The following is an 18,251-nucleotide window of genomic DNA, read 5'->3' on the forward strand; positions in this document are numbered from 1 at the left end:
CAAGGGTGTCTCTTCTGTGGTGGTTGCAGAGTGCTCATCTGTTAGAGGGCCGCAGATTCGGCATACAGGACTGGGTCCTGGTGACCACGGATGCCAGTCTGAGAGGCTGGGGAGCGGTCACACAAGGAAGAAACTTCCAGGGAGTATGGTCAAGCCTGGAGATGTCTCTTCACATAAATATACTGGAGCTAAGACCGATTTACAATGCTCTAAGTCTGGCAAAACCCCTGCTTCAGGGTCAGCCGGTGTTGATCCAGTCGGACAACATCACGGCAGTCGCCCACGTAAACAGACAGGGCGGCACAAGAAGCAGGACAGCAATGGCAGAAGCTGCAAGGATTCTTCGCTGGGCGGAAGATCATGTGATAGCACTGTCAGCAGTATTCATTCCGGGAGTGGACAACTGGGAAGCAGACTTCCTCAGCAGACACGATCTACACCCGGGAGAGTGGGGACTTCATCCAGAAGTCTTCCACATGATTGTGAACCGTTGGGAAAAACCAATGGTGGATATGATGGCGTCCCGCCTCAACAAAAAACTGGACAGGTATTGCGCCAGGTCAAGAGATCCTCAGGCAATAGCTGTGGACGCTCTGGTAACACCGTGGGTGTTCCAGTCAGTGTATGTGTTCCCTCCTCTGCCTCTAATACCAAAAGTACTGAGAATTATACGGCAAAAGGGAGTAAGAACGATACTAGTGGCTCCGGATTGGCCAAGAAGAACTTGGTACCCGGAACTTCAAGAGATGCTCACGGAGGATCCGTGGCCTCTACCTCTAAGACGGGACCTGCTTCAGCAGGGACCGTGTCTATTCCAAGACTTACCGCGGCTGCGTTTGACGGCATGGCGGTTGAACGCCGAATTCTAAAGGAAAAAGGCATTCCGGAAGAGGTCATTCCTACACTGGTAAAGGCCAGGAAGGAGGTGACTGCACAACATTATCACCGCATTTGGAGGAAATATGTTGCGTGGTGTGAGGCCAGGAAGGCCCCCACGGAGGAATTTCAACTGGGTCGATTCCTACATTTCCTGCAAACAGGATTGTCTATGGGCCTCAAATTGGGGTCCATTAAGGTTCAAATTTCGGCCCTGTCGATTTTCTTCCAGAAAGAATTGGCTTCAGTTCCTGAAGTCCAGACTTTTGTAAAAGGAGTACTACATATACAGCCCCCGGTTGTGCCCCCAGTGGCACCGTGGGATCTTAATGTAGTCTTGGATTTTCTAAAATCCCATTGGTTTGAGCCGCTCAAATCGGTGGAGATGAAGTATCTTACATGGAAAGTAACCATGCTACTGGCCCTGGCTTCAGCCAGGAGAGTATCAGAATTGGCGGCTTTATCATATAAGAGCCCATATCTGATTTTCCATACGGACAGGGCAGAACTGCGGACGCGTCCTCATTTTCTGCCTAAGGTGGTGTCAGCGTTTCACCTGAACCAGCCTATTGTGGTGCCTGCGGCTACTAACGAGTTGGAGGATTCCAAGTTGTTGGACGTGGTCCGGGCATTGAAAATATATATTTCAAGAACGGCTGGAGTCAGAAAGTCTGACTCACTGCTTATATTGTATGCACCCAACAAGATGGGTGCTCCTGCTTCTAAGCAGACGATTGCTCGTTGGATTTGTAGCGCAATTCAACTTGCACATTCTGTGGCAGGCTTGCCACAACCTAAATCTGTCAAGGCCCATTCCACAAGGAAAGTGGGCTCATCCTGGGCGGCTGCCCGGGGAGTCTCGGCATTACAACTCTGCCGAGCTGCTACTTGGTCAGGGGCAAACACGTTTGCAAAATTCTACAAATTTGATACCCTGGCTGAGGAGGACCTTGAGTTCTCTCATTCGGTGCTGCAGAGTCATCCGCACTCTCCCGCCCGTTTGGGAGCTTTGGTATAATCCCCATGGTCCTGACGGAGTCCCCAGCATCCACTTAGGACGTTAGAGAAAATAAGAATTTACTTACCGATAATTCTATTTCTCGTAGTCCGTAGTGGATGCTGGGCGCCCATCCCAAGTGCGGATTGTCTGCAATACTTGTACATAGTTATTGTTACAAAAAAATCGGGTTGTTATTTGTTGTGAGCCGTCTGTTCAGAGGCTCCTACGTTTGTCATACTGTTAACTGGGTTCAGATCACAAGTTATACGGTGTGATTGGTGTGGCTGGTATGAGTCTTACCCGGGGTTCAATATCCTTCCTTATTGTGTACGCTCGTCCGGGCACAGTACCTAACTGAGGCTTGGAGGAGGGTCATGGGGGGAGGAGCCAGTACACACCATGTGATCCTAAAAGCTTACTTTTTGTGCCCTGTCTCCTGCGGAGCCGCTATTCCCCATGGTCCTGACGGAGTCCCCAGCATCCACTACGGACTACGAGAAATAGAATTATCGGTAAGTAAATTCTTATTATTCACATTACGTCACTTATTAGTACCCTTTATTCATGTTACGTTACACAGTGGTACCACTTATACACGTTATGCCACATGGTAGTGTGCCTTATACACAATTCCCACAGTAGTAGTGCCCCTTACATATAATGCCCACAGTAGTAGTCCCGCTTATACACATAATGCCCACAGAAGTGCCCCTTCTACACATACTGCCCACAGTAGTGTTCCTTATACACATCTCTGCCTCTGTCCTGCCATCAGTTCCATGCCCTGTATCCCTCCAGCAGCTTTCCCGCCTCTCTGTGTCCCCAACCCCCTCTCACATTGTCTTCAGCATGCACAGAGCCTGCTCACTTCATAGGCGTTGATGGCATGACATATACAGAGCCGTAAAGGGAAGCTGTTGGGACCTGTGGAGGGGATGAATGCCATCTGATAGACACAGAGTGAGTACCAGGAGGGAAAGGCCACAGGTGGAGGAGGACCATGGAACCGCCAGGACCTGAGGAAGAGGGAGGTGGCCGCAACTCATCAGTGACACTAGCACTGTATGCATCGTCTATTCATGTGGGTGGTGGGGCGAGCTTTTCTGTTGGAATTATTGTGCAAGGCTGTGGAAGAGGTGGAACTAGTTCCACCTACAATTACAGTTCACCTCGTTTCCCGCACTTTAACCCCTGGTCATATTATAGTACTGATATATACTGCCGATCCTGGGACATATCAGCTCCGGTGCTCCCTGAACATAACTTACGCTTCAGCAACCTCTGGGTCAGAGCACTCTGCAGGTCTTCCACGTTGAGTTCTTCCTTTTGGCGGGAAACATGTAGGGAAGGAGAGATTATTATCAGATCACTAAACATCACACACAAATGTATTAATGACCTTTAATAATTGGGAACATAATAAAAGGTATTTATGAATAACCTCTACAAAACTTCTTATTCCCCTGGGAACTGGATTTGCAGCAGCATCACCTCTATTTATTTATAACTATCAACAATAGCTACGATGTAGACCCACTGCCCTGTGAGATGTCATGGGACGTAACGTGTAAGCGCCAGGCAGCCCTATACCAGGAGCGCTGTATGAAAGCATTACAGTACATAGCTGAAGTCCCTGGTTACAAGAGCTTACAATCTCGCACATGTTACCTCTGGATCCTCAAATTCATCTGGAGATTCTGTACCTGGGGCGGAGTTTGGTAAAGGCTGCAAAGATCAAAACAAAAAAGAAAAACAAAAAGAAAGAGTTGCACTTAGGAGTGTAAAGCGAAGAGATCTTTTATAGAAAATCAAACACAGATCTGTGAGGCAAGGGAATAAAATAAAAGTCCCTGGGGTACAGGGGCGATATAAGAAAGAAGGGGGCCCGCATCCAAGCTCCGTGCGGGCCCCCTTTCTCTCCGCGACACAGCAGACTCTGGCATTGTGCCAGAATATACCGAGCATGCAGGTCCGTACCATGTTCCCAGTGACTGCGCAAATCTCCAGGAAAATGGCCACTGCACAACTTATTCAGGGCAGGGTGTGCTGTACGGGCCTCTCTGGTCCCAAGGGCACCACACATACCCTGTACCCATTGTAGATATGCTAATGTTGGCTTATTCCAAATCAGTGGGTTTCAAAGCGTCAGAATTTTATACGGCCATAGTAATAAAATGTCAAACCAAGCCTATGTTACATTTACTGCTATGGCTGCTTTAAATCCAGCAGTCACGCCGGGTGTAGTATGGTATGCCGGCGGCCGGGCTCCCAGCGGCCAGCATACCGGCGCCGGAATCCCGACCACCGGCATACCGACAGCTGGGCGATCGCAAATGAGCCCCTTGCAGGCGCACCATGCTATCTACTCTCCCTCCAGGGGGGTCGTGGACCCCCAAGAGGAAGAAATGGTGTCAGTATGCCGGTGGTCGGGAATCTGGCGCTGGTATACTGTGCGCCGGTATCCCAACAGCCGGCAAACTAAATACTACCCGTCACAGCAACTAATAAACGCTGGCTTTGAAAGCCTATTGTTTAGTAAATATACACCCTCATGTAATAAACGCTTTCATCCTCTTTCCAGTAGTTAGAGAGGCCAGGGACATTTGTCTTTTTAAACTGTAAGAAGACCTGATGAATCTGGCTCCTCCAGACATAGATATATGCAAACCTTTTTCTGTTTTTTTCGTTTTAACATTTTAAGTAAACATAGGAATTAGTGTCTCTCAAAATTATTCCTCGCAACATTTAGATAATGAATATGAAGCCTCTTCATGCACCCCAAAAGGATGGAATGCCATAACACAAACCCCGTCCCGTTTTTGTCATGCATCTATTCAGTAATGCTCTACTAAGCAGAACAGCGGGTGAGATAGGGCTCCCCAAACTCCCCCCCACTCCGTGAGAGATTACCGGCCACAGGCGAGGCAGCAGAACAGTGTCCGAAAAACAGGGCTGTCCTGCCAAACAGGGGACTGTGGGTGGTATGCAGAATGTTCTAGCTATGCGTAATAGCTGCTTGTGGTTATGTTTCGTGCAAGAACAGGAGGTGGCCAGTATCTACAGAACGTCTTCAGAATTATTAATATGATTATATACAATTCCGAGGATTGGTAGTGACATAAATTTATGACGTTGATGATTTTTGACCTCAGGAAATTTATCTGAAAACCATACTCATTACAGATAAAAATCTTACCTCAAAAATATTCGTTTTCACCACATTCCCAAGTTCCCTAAAAGAAAAATAAATGGTAATAATACCCTTTTCAGACTTAAAATCCCAGCATTAACCTGGCTCGGACCCGGGACACTAAGCAGGGTTTGAAGCTGGGGTTTTCTTTACTTACCCCCGTTCACATTTGGGTGACAACCCAGGTTATTGCCGGATTGTCACCCTTCACACCAGAGATGATGTCATCTCCCTAACGCTACTGTCCCCTGCCAATGAATTTCTCTTAGGCATAACCCAGAGCCCAGACCACCCAGGAAGACCCATTTATACCCGCCTCCCTCCTTGTGGGCATCCCTGTATGAGATTAATTAATCACTCGCAAGATGCTGTGGATTAGAAACATATGGAGTTTCTACTTACAGAGCTGTAGATTTTTTCTCTGTAAAGACTCGCAGAAAAAAATCAGATTCCACATCGGGTTTGTAAGTTGTCGGTACAATCAAGTATTTCCCAACAGGAAGACGGAAATGGTCTGACACCTCCCGGTGGTTTCTGTAGGCCTCTGTACAAGCAACCGTGTTATTGTTCATGAAAAAATTCTTCCCCATTTGAGAACTGATTGGAGTCTGTCATAGATATATAAAAACATAGTTCAGTGTTTTTGCACAGTTTAATGTATGCCCAGTCCAACTGCAGATGCCCTGGGGTATTTTTCCACTGAAGTTTTGTCTCTGGTTTACAATAAAAGCCAACTACACAGTGCTTCTCTTGTCCTGTGCTTGGTGCAGGTCTCACTATTCTCTATTCATTTTTTTATACCTGTTCCGTATTTGTTTGTATTCTTTGTAAAGGACACGCCTAGTTCATTACATGTCCTTTCAAAATCCAGGGGCTGATATAGTGGTGAATGCTAATTGCAGGAATACAATCTAAAGAATAAACCACTTGGATAATGGACCAATTAATTAAGGGCCTGTCAATAAATCCCCAATTGCCACATATGATCCAAGATCATAGTATTTGCAAACAATGACTAAAGCATGTGAAGTACTGTACTTGACACCAAACACGGGTCATGCAAGGTTCCACCACTCATCCGACATGAACTAATTAACTGTCAGTCCAAACTTTACCATGAGGAGATCCTATCCTTGGGACACTATACATTTGATAAACTTGCCTAATGATGTAATTTGGAAAGACACCCATGCTGTCCTTACATCAGCTGGGCAGGATTTGTACATTAGCAACCTCCATTCTAAAGGCCATTAAGGATTGGTGGAGATGTTTCAGAGAGGCATCATATTTTAGATTCTATTTTAATTATTCTCAAACATAACTATTTTTTTATCACACAAAGTAGCTGCAAGAGATGGGAACCGCCATGGGCACCAGGTTTTCCCAAGTTCTTTAAAAATAAACATGGGTGAGTTTGTATTTCAACATGTATGGGGAAGTGAGTCCCAACTTGGACACAAATGGGAGGTTATGGAATTTATGACTAGAAGGAATGTTATTGCTGATTAACCTTTAATTGATTGTTATATTTAATATCTTTTGTTTTTAGGCACTTAAAGAGTAATTATATATATATTTTTGTGTAGTTTAAGTTGACACAATACAGGTTGTTGATTCTGTTTTCTTTTATTGTAAAATATGTCCCCCTTTTTTTCTACCAGCCACTTTAGGTCAATTTGTTTTTATCTAGAGTGTGGAAACTGCACCAGGGATATTTTTTTGTTTTAATATAAACACTTAATATTGTTTCTTTGTAATGTTTTCTGTACGCTATTGTTAAGTGCTATATTATTCTCTCTTTGGTCAGCTCAAATCACACCTGAATGGTGGAAACCCCTACGCTGACTCCCTTTTTTCTGCATCAGAGGAATCACTAAAGAAATCAAGAAGCCACCAAAAAAGGGCCAAGCATGCAGAATTACCCATGTTGTTGTGTAGTGCTAGAACCATCCCCTTCCCAATAGCATAACTGTATTTGAATATGCCATAATGATTGATAATGGAACATGCATATCCAAATATATACAAAATGATGCAGAAGGATAATGTAGGGGGATATAGCCCCAACAGTATACAACCCTTTACCCTGCTCTGCACACCCTGTGGCACTGCATTTTGGAATGTACATTTTAAAGAGTAACACTGACCAAGAATGATGATTACATGAACACATGATATAGTATATTATGATCACTTCCCATTTTCAGGTTATACTAGAGAGAATATAATTCTATGAGAGATAGGAAAAGCCCGGTAAGGTCAGCAGTATAGAGAAGGACAGGCCAGCCAAGCAGCTTACCTCTTTGGGTATCTGTAAAAAAAAGGAAAAATGTACATTGTAAATATAATATGTGAGATAAACCTAAAAATATATATTACATTTTCGCTTATATGCTATGCTTAAAGCAGGAGGTAAACAGAACAAGTTTTACTCCTTCACAGGACCGGCTCTACCATTAGGCAGCTGCCTAAGGGCGCTGGTCACTGGAGGGCACCACTGAATTCATCTAGCAAAAAAATGATGAATGCCTCTGTATGCAGGTCAGTGATGAGCTTATAGATGAGAGGATGGAACTCCGTAAGAAGCATACAAATATATGTATGTCTGTGCGTATATATATATATATATATATATATATATGTATACACATACAATTAAGGGGATGCAGTTGGCATCCCGGCGGACAGGATGCTGTCATTCAGATTACTGGCGCCAGAATCCCAACACTTGTCAGAATGCCAATGCCGGAATCTCGACCGCCGGCATCCTGAATGTTAGGATGCCGAGGAGGGTTATGGTTAGGCTCGTGGGACGGAGAGATAGGGTAAGGGATAAGGTTAATTAACTTAATTCAAAATGTTGGTATTATGGTGGTTGGGATGCCACTGTCAGTATTGTGACTGGCGGCATCCCATACCCAACCACAATTATATATCCCCACCAGACCCCATATACAGTATTATAGAGTATATAAACAACAGACGGCACTCAAGGACTTTTAAAGTGAAAGTATATTGTGAACAAAGTCATGAAACTATGTGACTTTGTTTACAATATACTTTACCATTTTAAAAGTCCTTGAGAGTTGTCCCTTTTGCATCTCCCCTCCGGGAGGTGCTGTTGGTTGTGGGGGGTTTGCAGGTTAGGGGGTGCTAGGCTGAAGTTTTGCCTAGGGTGCAGAGGGACTTTGCACCGTTCCTGCTCCTTCAGAAACCTAATTGAATTTTTGAATGTTACTTCCACTTCATGCAAATTATTTTTTAATATACTTTTTATACATATATTTTTATGTATATTAATGAGACAAATAATATGTTTTCCAGCTCAAAGTCTGTGTCTATTTTTCTTAGTTTATTAAATACACTCTACGGTAGAGTACATCTAATACCCCTTTTCCACCAAAATCCCAGGCCTGACCCATGATTTGGAACACAGTTCCAAGCCGGGTCAGACCCGGGATTTATCCCGTTTCCACTGTGGCACCAACCTGGGATATACCCAAGTCAGCTCCGTTCACACTGCACCCGGGTACAGTGCTTGGAGATGACGTCATCACCAAGTGCAGCAAAACTCCCAGAACAGCACAGCGGCCGACCGCTGAGGGGCGGGGCATGTTCGGGAGGATGCTGCTATACTTCCCGCATGGTAAGCGGGGATGGGGTAAAATCTGGAACAGTCTGAACTATACGGGGAGACTGTAATCTCTCCCTTCCTGGTGATGGCTGTCATGGGTGATGGGTTTTTGAGCCAATCACCACACTGTAAATGGGTTACACAGGTCATCTGTACAGTCACGCCTTACCACTGGCAGGTACAAGCTCTAGAGAGCAGGCTTATTGGCCATCTGCATCTACAGAGTGTCATACACACAGGGGTTGGGGGGTACAGAGTATCACACACTGGGATAGGGGGGTACGGGGTGTCATACACTGACCTGGTAAAGGAGGTTAGGGGGTATAAGGTGTCACACACACATAGGAGTAGTGGGGTACGGTGCTCCCCGTGCGCTTACCGATCTGTGCCTCAATCCACCTCGGTTGAGCTGCAGGGTGTCGGAGAGGGGGCCCACGGACTCAGGCACAGGCCCCCATGGCTCTCCTCTGCACCTGAGCTGATGTTCTGACCAAACTGCTTCATAGCCCCATGGCGTCACTCGGCCGGTAATGTCTGAAGTGTGAGGACAGGGGCATGGCTGAGTGATCAGGGGACACCATGAGGAGCTGTGCCCGGGAACAGAAGACCAAGTTCTGCTCTTCCCTTATGGGGCAGTTGCTGGAGGATGGAGGGTGCGGGAGCTGAAGTAGGGAGGGCGTCACAGATCTCTTGCATCACCCGCATTTCCCCCGAATAGAGAGTCCCATGTGGGCTGTGCTCCAGTTTTCTATCGGGAGATGGGCCGTGCAGGCTGCATTGTGTGACTGGGTGCAGGGGGCGCGGTGGACCCTGGAGGCAGTCCGGGCCCCATAGCAGCTACATCCCCTGCACATACAGTAGTTATGCCACTGGCTCTATCAGTGGGTGGTCTTGATCTGGGCTTGGTCTACAGTAGTGATGGGGAGCCTTTGGCACTCCAGCTGTTGTTGAACTACACATCCCAGCATGCCCTGCTACAGTTTTAGCATGGCCAAATAGCAAAACTGCAGCAGGGCATGCTGGGATGTGTAGTTAAACAACAGCTGGGATGCCAAAGGTTCCCCACCCCTGGTCTAGAGTCTCTCAGAAGAACTACTTGTCAGCAGATAGAGTACTATACTATAACAGGATATACAGAGTGTGTATACTACATGTTTGTGGGTTAATATGCCTTAACTTGTATGAAGAAAAAAATCAATGACAAAAAGTGACACTAACACTATATATATCGAATCCGATCAGGAAATAAAGCTGTCCTTCATTTTTCTTTGTCCTGCGTCCTTTCTGCATCAGACTCACAACGATTGTGCAGCCCGTTGCGGCTGCGTCTCCTGCGTGGCCATCATCCGGGTCCTCCACGGTGACCTGGAACTGAGGGTTGGTCCAATACATTGCTGTGAAAGAACATGAGCAGTAGAAAGAAGAAATATAATTAGCTCTTTCTCGGGCGCCCCTGTCATGAGGATTTAAACAAGACGAACCTCGTTGCTCATTTGCTGATATTTGAAGGCCCTGGAGCTTCCCAATGCTTACGTTCTACCTGCAAAGCTGCACGCTGCTGCGCTTCCACGTCAAGTGATGGACTGGGAACATGACGTTGCCCTGTGACATCATATGACATGTAGCGGCAGGAACCAGTATCATTGCAGCACTCATTCTGCCCCCCATCCCCTGCCAGACGCTCTGGTCATATCCAAGGGCAAACAATAAATATGTATGTCTGTTGATCTGTGTACACACGGTGAGATTTTTTCTTTCGATTTTGACTATATAGTCAAAATCGCAAGAAAAGTTAGTGCAAATCGCAAGGTGTTATGCCACTTGCGATCTCGATTCGATCCCGGTGCGTGGTCCCGCCAGGTCGGTATCACAAGAAAAGATAGACTGTGCAGGCAAGTCAATCCTTGCTAGATCGGTGTACTATCTAGTTCATCTCACATGTCAATTAAATCTCACATAAGCCAAAATCTCACATAAGCCAAAATCGTAAGCACATATAGTCCATATCTCAAGAAAAGTTAGTCAAAATCGGTGGTGCTGGGCTCCGGGGAGTTCAGGGGAAATTGCAAAGTGAAAATCGGGCATAGCAAGGATCTCACCGTGTGTACACAAACACCCAGACGAGAGACGGGAAAATAAAGCAATGTAGGAGCAATTGTATTTAGAAAAAGATGCCATTGGGTAAGTGCAAGCCAATAAATGAGAGACTATTCACGATAATAATTGAGGAACGTTTCTTTCTTACGGTTTTCCACGCATCCACCGGCTGTGGAGCCCGCAGTCCATTTCCCCGTCATTTCCGTTAAGTACCAGTTGTGTTTTCCATCAGAACATGCATAGTCCGGGCTCAGGTGACATATTTGCACTTGATAAAACTCAGCTAAGAATGAAGAAAACGGGAACCTGGCGACAGCAAGAGAAAAATAAAGACATACTGTAGGGGTGGAACTATAGTCAATATAGAACAATTTTGTTTATCTATTGGGGGAACCTAATTTTAATTTTAATTCATAGACTTTCGCCGGGGCAACAGGGGTGTACAAGGAGGCCCTTCAGGAATCTCAGAAGTCCAGTTCATGAGGCTGGAAAGATATGGGGGGGGGGGGGGATGCGGAGGGGGAGGCTGAAGAGATGGGGGGGTTGAGGCCGGAGGGACACAGGCAATGATGAGGCTGAGAGACACAGGGGGATGAGCCAATGGCTGACCAGCCTGTAACTACTGGGGAGGGAAGGGGGTTCCAAAAACATGAGTGTTCCGGGCTCCAAGATTTTTGTTGCCAGCCGTGCCACTACCAAGAGCCTATGGTACCAGCCTAACCCTCAGCTTCGGCCAAATGATTGAGACAATCTCGATAGAGTCTAATAATATCTACTCACCAAGCTTCACCATCTTCACTTTGGATATTAAGTTTTGCTCTCACTTCTGGGTCAACTCCATTCCATTCTGGGGCACTGTAAGGACACGAGGAAATTAATAATATATGTAGGAATGATAGACATATACAGGACCATTATAAAACAATATTGTATTTATTTATACCTATATTTTACCTGAGAAGTGATACATTTCCCCTCAATTTCAGCAGCCAGTATATCATGTAAAATCACATTCATAAACTCATGAACGTTTATATACATCTATATAACAACTGCGTCTAAGGTCTCTCCCGATTGCAACATGTGTGCGCAGTGGGAGGCTTGAGTTATGCGTCCCAATGGCTACCACTGCGAGAGAGATGTGACAGATCTAGCCAAGGTGGAGCACCTGACCATCGGAAGAATAGGAGATTGAGGGACCGAGCGGGTGGTGCAGGGGGGGGGGAGCGGTGGGATGGGTGGGTTTTGGACAGAGGAGCGCAGAGTGCGCGCGGGGGGGGGGGGGGGGGGGTCTGAGGGAAGACTGAGGTGACCCGGGGTATGCCTAGTTCCTTGATTAGTATATATGTGTTATGATACCAGTACGTCTGACCAGAGGTGATCTTATGACGGAGGTCAGAGTACTGGAATGGAATGCTGGTTACGGGAGCAGAATAGCCTAGTAACCCCTGGCGCCCTAACTCCGTTGTCTCGCCCGTGTTATCAGAAATCCCCTGCGAGACTATGGTTGCTTGAGCCCATGGCAGCCGCGTTTGAAGGGCGGATTATGTCTGCCCAACTCCGATGCCCCCTCAGGTCTTAATGGGAGACAAAGGGAAATCCGAGACAGGGTGATAACAAGGGGCCCTCTAACTAAGCAACCAGGCCAGGGGCTACAAGCTAACTAACTTAAACCAGAAGTATGTGCGGACAAACCGCCAGGGAAAAGGACAACCAAAAATCAACAAATCCGTTACTCCTATCCAGCACCGCTGGATACCAGAGTGGATTTGTGGGAGCGGAATCCTCCGCAAAAGCTCCGAAACACAATATAACCAAATAATAAATAGTAAGCGGTCAAGCCGCAACACACGGCTACGCCGCGACTCACGAACACCACAGGATGTTAAAGGTGCTCGGTCAGGACTCCAGGAAAAGATGACAACTTCCGAGTATTGGACCACTGAGGACAAGAACGACCGGATAGACAGGACTGGAAAACTCTCTGCAACAGACACAGCAAACAGGAAGCTATTACCGGCGTCTGTGAGAAGTCCAGAGAGTGCTTTTAACTGGGAGCTCTCCAATCAGGAGCCAGACAGGGTAATTAACAATCATGCCGTGCAGCTGCATGCTGCACGGCCAGGATACCAATGAGGTGATTAATCTAGACCCAGCAACGGGGAACGCGGTCCGACAGTGGCGTCCCCGTTGCTAGGGTCTGAGCGGCTCCGTGCGCCCGGCGTCTAACGTTGCTAGGGAGCCGGCGGCTGTCCGCATGCGGCGTCCCTAGTTGCTAGGCGCCGGGCCGCACTGACGGGCGGACCCTCGGCGCCTAACAGTACCCCCCCCTTGAGGAGGGGTCAAGGAACCCCTAAGGCCAGGTTTCTGAGGAAATTCTCGAAAAAATGCCTTTTTGAGCCTCGGGGCATGGAGATCCTCATCCAGGACCCAAGACCTTTCTTCTGGACCATAACCTCTCCAATGTACCAAAAAATAAAGCCGACCCCGGGACAACTTGGAATCGAGAACCTTCTCCACCAAGAACTCCTGCTGACCCTGTACATCTATTGGTGATTTCCCCTGAGAGATCTTCCGAGGAAATCTACTGGAAGAAACGTATGGTTTCAACAAGGAGCAATGGAAAGTATTTCCGATCCGGAGAGTTCTTGGTAAACGTAACCGGAAAGCAACTGGATTGATTTTTTTTATAATATGAAATGGTCCAATAAATTTAGGGCCCAATCTGGCTGAGGTTTGTCGAAGTCTAATGTTGCGAGTCGACAACCACACCCTATCTCCAACTTTAAAAGTGCACGGCCGCCGGAGCCTGTCAGAAATTTTTTTCTCCCGAAATGCCGCTTTTCTGAGAGCAAGGTGCACTTTTCTCCAAATGAGTCTGAGATGAGCGGTCAAGGTCAGTGAGGAGACAGAGGAATGTTGAAAAAAGGAATTAGCTCTGGGGTGAAAACCAAAAACTGTAAAAAATGGAGACACATTGGTGGAGGAATGACAGGCATTGTTGTAAGCAAACTCCGCCAACGGAAGAAACTCGGACCAGTCATTTTGGAGTTTGGCCGAGTACAAACGCAAATATTGTTTTAATGATTGATTAACTCGCTCAGTCTGCCCGTTGGATTGGGGATGGTAGCCAGACGTTAAAGACAATTTCATCTTTAAAGAGGCACAAAAAGACTTCCAAAATTGTGCAATGAATTGTGGACCCCGATCAGAAACAATATCAGTGGGTAACCCATGGAGTCTGAAAACATGGCGGAGGAACAAAACTGCCAATCCCTGGGCAGATGGCAATCGGGGAAGAGCAATGAAATGGGCCATCTTGCTAAAACAGTCAACTACCACCCATATGACTCGGCATCCGGCTGACAGAGGGAGGTCCACCACAAAATCCATGGAAATATGAGACCATGGCCTGAGAGGAACATTCAAGGGCATAAGTTGACCGATAGGCAAGGAACGGGGAACTTTATGCTGTGCACAGACCTGACACGAAAAAACAAACTCCTTAATGTCTTTGGAAAGACCAGGCCACCATACTGAGCGGGAGACTAATTCCAAAGTCTTAGCGATCCCCGGATGCCCGGCAACTTTGCTATCATGAAACTCCGTCAAAACAGTTGCTCTCAAAAACTCAGGGACATAAAGACGACCAGCAGGAGTATTTCCAGGAGCTTGATGTTGAAGCTGCTTTAACTGGGTAAATAAATCTTGTGTGAGGCCTGCCCGAATGACTGAAGACGGAAGTATGGGAGTAAAAGGACTGTTATCATGAACTGGAAGAAAACTGCGTGACAGGGCATCCGCCTTGGTATTCTTGGAACCTGGCCTGAAGGTGATAATAAACTTGAAACGAGTTAAAAATAAAGCCCAACGAGCTTGCCGGGCATTCAGCCATCTAGCTGATTCAATGTACTGAAGATTTTTGTGATCAGTCAAAACTGAAATGGTATGTGTTGCTCCCTCAAGCCAATGCCTCCACTCCTCGAAAGCCCATTTAATAGCCAGTAATTCCCGGTTACCAACATCGTAGTTGGATTCAGCAGATGAGAATTTCCTGGACATAAAGGCACAAGGATGTAATTCTAGAGAATCCGGATCCTTCTGAGATAGGATAGCCCCTACTCCAACCTCCGAGGCATCAACTTCAACAATGAAAGGCAATTCTGGGTTGGGATGTCTGAGGACCGGGGCTGAGACAAAGGCTTGTTTCAAGGCCTGAAAAGATAACTCAGCTTCACGTGACCAGTTGGTTGGATCCGCTCCCTTCTTAGTCAGTGCCACAATGGGAGCAACTAGGTCGGAGAAAGAGTGAATAAATCTTCTATAATAATTCGCAAACCCTAAAAAGCGCTGAATTGCTTTTAAGTTGGTGGGTTGCGCCCAACTAAGGATGGCTTGGAGCTTCTTCGGTTCCATACAGAATCCCCGAGGGGAAATAATGTACCCTAAAAAGGATACCTCCGTGACATGAAATTCACACTTCTCCAGTTTGGCATATAGGTGATTTTCACGTAATTTTTTTAGAACCTGACGCACCTGGGTAACGTGTTGTTCAATAGAGTCAGAATATATCAAGATATCGTCTAAATAGACAACTACGAATCTTCCAAGAAAATCACGGAGCACATCGTTAATGAGATCCTGGAAAACTGCCGGAGCGTTAGACAGGCCGAATGGCATAACCAGATACTCATAGTGACCCGACTGAGTACTGAATGCCGTTTTCCACTCATCCCCTGACTTGATTCGGATGAGGTTATATGCTCCTCTCAGGTCAATCTTAGAAAAAATCACAGCCGAACGTAGCTGATCAAAGAGGACAGAAATCAGCGGCAAAGGGTAAGTATTTTTTACTGAGATTTTATTCAAGGCTCTAAAGTCAATGCAAGGTCTGAGTGATCCATCCTTCTTCTCCACAAAGAAGAAGCCTGCACTTAAAGGGGATTTAGACGGCCTGATAAATCCTTTCCCTAGGCTTTCTTTAACATATTCATTCATGGCCACAGTTTCTGGTCCGGACAATGCATATAACCTTCCCTTAGGCAAAGTGGCACCAGGAATTAGCTCAATAGCACAATCATAAGGCCGATGGGGAGGCAGAATGTCCGCATTGCCCTTGGAAAATACATCAACAAAATCCTGGTATTCCACAGGAATGGGTGCGGGAATGACAGCAGCTATTCTGATGGGAAGCGTAATACATTCCTTATTACAGATGGTACCCCACTGTGAGATCTCCCCCGACTGCCAATTAATGATGGGATTATGAAAGGCCAGCCAAGGGTGACCCAGAACCACTGGAACTGCTGGGCAATGGGTAAGGAAAAATTCAATTTTTTCGGAATGAAGAGCTCCTACCGAAAATAGTACAGGAGGTGTACAGAGAGAAATAACCCCATTGGACAAGGGACTCCCATCTAAACCATGCATGGTGATACACCTACCCAAGGCTAACTGAGGAATACCTAAGGCCTTGGCCCACGTTAAGTCCATAAAGTTCCCTGCAGCTCCACTGTCAACAAAAGCCGACACCGAGGAACAGAGGCTGCCAAAGGAAACTTTAGCTGGGACTAACAGTGAATTATTTGAGGAGATAAGCTGCAGACCAAAGTGAACCCCCTCACAATTCACTTGGTCGAGGCGTTTCCCGACTTGTTCGGACAATTACGGGCAAAATGTCCCTTACTCCCACAGTACAAACAAAGACCAGAATTTTGCCTTCTGGTTCTTTCTTCAGGAGACAGCTTGGAGAGACCTATCTGCATGGGCTCCTCTATGTCCACAGGAATGGAAAAAACACCAGGAGTAGACCCGACAGATGCTCCTTTTTCAGCCCTCCGCTCTCTGAGACGACGATCAATCTTAATAGAAAGCTCCATGAGTTTATCAAGAGTCTCAGGAGCGGGATACTGAAGGAGACTGTCTTTTATAGACTCAGATAAGCCGAGGCGAAACTGACTGCGCAGGGCTGGGTCATTCCATCCACAGTCGTTCGACCAACGGCGAAACTCCGTACAATAAATCTCTGCGGGATTCTTACCCTGTCTGAGAGCACGCAAATGACTCTCGGCGGATGCCTCTCTATCAGGGTCATCATACAATAGCCCTAAAGACCCCAGAAAGGCGTCTACAGACAACAATGCCGGATCGTCTGTTCTTAAACCAAAAGCCCAGGTCTGGGGATCCCCCTGAAGTAAAGAAATAATAATTCCGACCCGCTGAGATTCCGTACCTGAGGAGACTGGTCTTAAACGAAAATAAAGTTTACAAGACTCTTTAAAATTAAAAAACTGCTTTCTATCCCCAGAAAAACGGTCAGGCAAATGCATTTTTGGTTCAGGAACGACCCTCGGGGAAGTCCGTAACAGATCTTCCTGTGACCTCACCCGAAGGGATAGATCCTGAACCATCTGAGTAAGTTCTTGAATCTGACTAACTAGAAGCTGGCCAGGATTTGGCCCTACACCAGTGGGATTCATGAGGCCGACAATTCTTCCAAACTGAAATAAGGGAAAAAATCAAACCCTGTTTAATTTTAAATTTTAGTCTGGCCGGTAATAATGTTATGATACCAGTACGTCTGACCAGAGGTGATCTTATGACGGAGGTCAGAGTACTGGAATGGAATGCTGGTTACGGGAGCAGGATAGCCTAGTAACCCCTGGCGCCCTAACTCCGTTGTCTCGCCCGTGCTATCAGAAATCCCCTGCGAGACTATGGTTGCTTGAGCCCATGGCAGCCGCGTTTGAAGGGCGGATTATGTCTGCCCAACTCCGATGCCCCCTCAGGTCTTAATGGGAGACAAAGGGAAATCCGAGACAGGGTGATAACAAGGGGCCCTCTAACTAAGCAACCAGGCCAGGGGCTACAAGCTAACTAACTTAAACCAGAAGTATGTGCGGACAAACCGCCAGGGAAAAGGACAACCAAAAATCCACGAATCCGTTACTCCTATCCAGCACCGCTGGATACCAGAGTGGATTTGTGGGAGCGGAATCCTCCGCAAAAGCTCCGAAACACAATATAACCAAATAATAAATAGTAAGCGGTCAAGCCGCAACACACGGCTACGCCGCGACTCACGAACACCACAGGATGTTAAAGGTGCTCGGTCAGGACTCCAGGAAAAGATGACAACTTCCGAGTATTGGACCACTGAGGACAAGAACGACCGGATAGACAGGACTGGAAAACTCTCTGCAACAGACACAGCAAACAGGAAGCTATTACCGGCGTCTGTGAGAAGTCCAGAGAGTGCTTTTAACTGGGAGCTCTCCAATCAGGAGCCAGACAGGGTAATTAACAATCATGCCGTGCAGCTGCATGCTGCACGGCCAGGATACCAATGAGGTGATTAATCTAGACCCAGCAACGGGGAACGCGGTCCGACAGTGGCGTCCCCGTTGCTAGGGTCTGAGCGGCTCCGTGCGCCCGGCGTCTAACGTTGCTAGGGA

General features: G+C 46.8%; 1 protein-coding gene across 1 annotated transcript in view; it reads right to left on the reverse strand.

The window, feature by feature from the left end:
* LOC134911031 (calpain-8-like) overlaps nt 1-18,251 on the reverse strand; it is a 149,230-nt gene that overhangs the window by 39,387 nt on the left and 91,592 nt on the right. Inside the window, exons 8-16 of the mRNA XM_063919424.1 lie at nt 11,578-11,652; nt 10,946-11,103; nt 9,919-10,094; nt 7,366-7,377; nt 5,469-5,674; nt 5,073-5,109; nt 4,787-4,933; nt 3,545-3,601; nt 3,145-3,199 (exon numbers count right to left, since the gene is read on the reverse strand). Of these exons, the coding sequence (XP_063775494.1) occupies nt 3,145-3,199; nt 3,545-3,601; nt 4,787-4,933; nt 5,073-5,109; nt 5,469-5,674; nt 7,366-7,377; nt 9,919-10,094; nt 10,946-11,103; nt 11,578-11,652 (923 nt within the window). The remainder of the gene's footprint in view (nt 1-3,144; nt 3,200-3,544; nt 3,602-4,786; nt 4,934-5,072; nt 5,110-5,468; nt 5,675-7,365; nt 7,378-9,918; nt 10,095-10,945; nt 11,104-11,577; nt 11,653-18,251) is intronic.

The sequence above is a fragment of the Pseudophryne corroboree genome, chromosome 4, assembly GCF_028390025.1.
Source record: "Pseudophryne corroboree isolate aPseCor3 chromosome 4, aPseCor3.hap2, whole genome shotgun sequence".
NCBI classification, from domain to species: Eukaryota; Metazoa; Chordata; class Amphibia; order Anura; family Myobatrachidae; genus Pseudophryne; species Pseudophryne corroboree.